This window comes from Solanum tuberosum, unplaced genomic scaffold (assembly GCF_000226075.1).
Source record: "Solanum tuberosum cultivar DM 1-3 516 R44 unplaced genomic scaffold, SolTub_3.0 scf00066, whole genome shotgun sequence".
Lineage (NCBI taxonomy): Eukaryota > Viridiplantae > Streptophyta > Magnoliopsida > Solanales > Solanaceae > Solanum > Solanum tuberosum.
The window spans coordinates 648,752-651,714 of record NW_006238989.1 but is presented as its reverse complement, the minus strand read 5'-3'; the positions used below and the strand labels follow the sequence as shown (position 1 = coordinate 651,714).

At 39.1% G+C, this 2,963-nt stretch overlaps 1 protein-coding gene across 1 annotated transcript; it reads right to left on the bottom strand.

The window, feature by feature from the left end:
• Window positions 1–2,187: 2,187 nt before the first annotated feature.
• Window positions 2,188–2,598, bottom strand: LOC107060189 (uncharacterized). Its single transcript, XM_015307769.1, has one exon. The coding sequence runs from the start codon at window positions 2,596–2,598 to the stop codon at window positions 2,188–2,190; it is 411 nt and encodes a 136-aa protein (XP_015163255.1).
• Between the last annotated feature and the right edge of the window lie 365 nt (window positions 2,599–2,963).

Below are 2,963 nucleotides of genomic sequence, written 5' to 3'. Positions count from 1 at the left end.
AGTTCTATATTTTCCTACTATGCTGAAAGATATTTGGGGATTGATAGTGGCTACCTTATGTATATTGTTGTTGGGGGCAGCTTGGGTTATCATGGCAAAGGATGTATGAAAGTTGTATTAATATATAGAAGAAGGGTGTGGTGGTTCACCATTTGTGTAAGGATTGTATGGGCCTACCTTCCGTCAAGTTTTTAGCTACTATGTTTTTCGAGGGCCTTAATGTGATTAGTTGCTAACAGTAGCTTAATCGTGACTTATATTGTAGATTAGCACCCAAAAGAGAGGTTGAATCGTGATATTTGTATTAGTCAGAAAATAAAGTATGTCAGGATATTCGATTCCATATTCCTTTGCATGAAATATGATATTTGCGATTAATATCAACGGAGTGAACTTCCTAAGTTCTATTCCTAGTAAAGGAAACATAGTGGCAATGTACGATCTCCAAATAACAAACAATATTTTCCCCATCCTCCTTAGTGTGTAGAATTACTCCATTCCATTATCATTACTCTATACTTGTGTAATTATCCTCTTATTTGCTGGTATAGAAATTGTATTTGTAAAAGCAGGCTTGGTGAATTCTTCTCTTAGTTAATTGAAGTCAATTGTCTTATTTAAGCTCATAAGTAATGCATTTATGTTACATATCTCCATATGTCATTGTTACTGCCTTGAAGTTATTATTTTCATGTCTTCTACTACTTGACTTTAGTTTCAAATCTCAAAGATTAAAGAATCAAAGTGAAGCAATCTGTATAAGTATGGGTTGCAGCCAAAGGGCAAAAACCTAGCATTGGTCGATCCCAATTGGTTTAGAAGGGTGGCAACTCAGGGGCGGAAGTCAAGCATGGGACGATCCCAATTGGTATAGAAGGGTGGCAGCTCAGGATAGAAAGCCTAGCATGGGCCGATCCAGATTTGTGTGATTATGAGGACAACATCCCAGGGGTTAAAACGCCTAGTATGGGTTATCCTCTTCTACCACTGATCAGCTGGTCATTTGCATCACATGCCTTATAAAGATCATAATACACAGAAAATAAAAGAAATGAATGTAACATACATGCTCCTACAAGAGTAAGGAAGATTGTCTCCTTTTCATATCTATGCATTTATATACGGATACTTGATTTCATTTGACCCTTGTTTTATGTATCTTATTGCCTTACATATTTAGTACATTTTTTTGTACTGACCTCCCTTACAGGGACGCTGCATTGCATGGTGCAGGCACAGGTACTCCAGATAGTAGACCTCTTTATTAGGAGCACAAGTACTCAACTACTATTGGTAAAGCTCCAGGTTGATTCGGGGCTTACCGAGTCTTCGACATCTATTTTGGTAATATGTGATTGTTAGTGGTAAGGCGGGGCCTTGTCCCACCCTAAACTAAGGTTTTCTATCTTTTAAAGGCGTTGTAGACTAATGTATATGGTTCAGTTGCGTCTTTTCTCTTAACAAGTTATGGCCTCAATGGCCAAGTATTCCATGTTTTAGGTATACTTATGTTGGTTCGTATGGCTGCATCCTATGTGAACTTGTCACAACTTTAATATTGTCATAGTTATATGCATAGTAAGCACATGTTACATGTTGGTTCTCTCAAGCCTTTAGGGCATCGAGTGTCTTTCCATCTTAATGGAACTGTGGTATGACACAATGAGTGATCCCATCCCTCACCCATTAACCTTTATTCCAAATTAGGGACTCCAACCAATAAATTCAGCAAACGTTATTCAAAACACAAAACACTAAAACTTGGGTTGCCACCCAACAAGCGCCTTAGTTAACGTCGTGGCACGACGTGGACATGCATTCAAGCATCTTTAAAATACACCACCTCAACCAATATTGTGTTGGGGATCTCCCCAAAGTACAACTTCAGCCTTTGCCTATTCACCTTGAACACCGACCCTTCCTTGTTTTCAACTTCCATTGCCCTATTAGTGAGCACCCAATTCACTTTGAATGGGCCCAACCATGTTGACTTGAGTTTACATGGAAAAAGTCTCAAACGGGATTTATAGAGCAACACAACATCACTGACTTTAAATTCACACTAAAGGATCTTGGCATCATGACACTTCTTAATTTTCTCTTTATAAAGGGTGAACTCTCATAAGCTCGCTGCCGAAACTCTTCCATCACATAAAGTTGGTCAACTTTGTCCATTGAAGCATCCCCCTAATTCAAGTTCATGGCTTTCAATGCCCATAACGCCTTATGTCCAAGTTCACTTAGTAGGTGGAAAGACTTTCCAAACACCAATTGATATGGGGACATACCAATCGTGGTCTTGAATGCAACTTGATATGCCCAAAGAGCATCATCAAACTTCTGAGAACAATCAGTCCAATTTGCATTAACGATTTTTGCCAAAATTCCTTTAATTTCCCAGTTTGACACCTCAACCTGCCCACCTGTTTCTAGATAATAAGGGGTAGCAACGTTATGCCTACCATAATATTTTCTCAACAACGATGCAAACATGCGGTTACAAGAGTGACAGCCCCCATAGCTAATAATTGTAGGTGGAGTGCAAAACGGTTGTGAAAATGTACCGCTTGAGGAATTGCACAACATTTCTCCCTTCATTGTTAGGTAAAGCTACAACTTCTACTCATTTAGAAACATAGTCATTAGCCACCAAACTGTACTTGTTCCTATACGAACACACAAAAGGCCCCATAATGTAAATTCCCCACATATCGAACAACTCTACCTCTAGAATAAAAGTAAGAGGTAATCCATTCCTTCGCGACACTCCTTGCTTTTGGCATTGAACACACCTTTTTACAAGAGAGTGCGCATCTGGGTACAATATTTGCCAATAATAACAACTTGCAAACACTTCAGCGATTGTGCGCACTCCACTATGTTGTCCACCAACCGGTGACACATGTCAATCATCAAGAATTACATCTACTTCCACTTCCAGTGCTAACCTTCTAATTATGTGA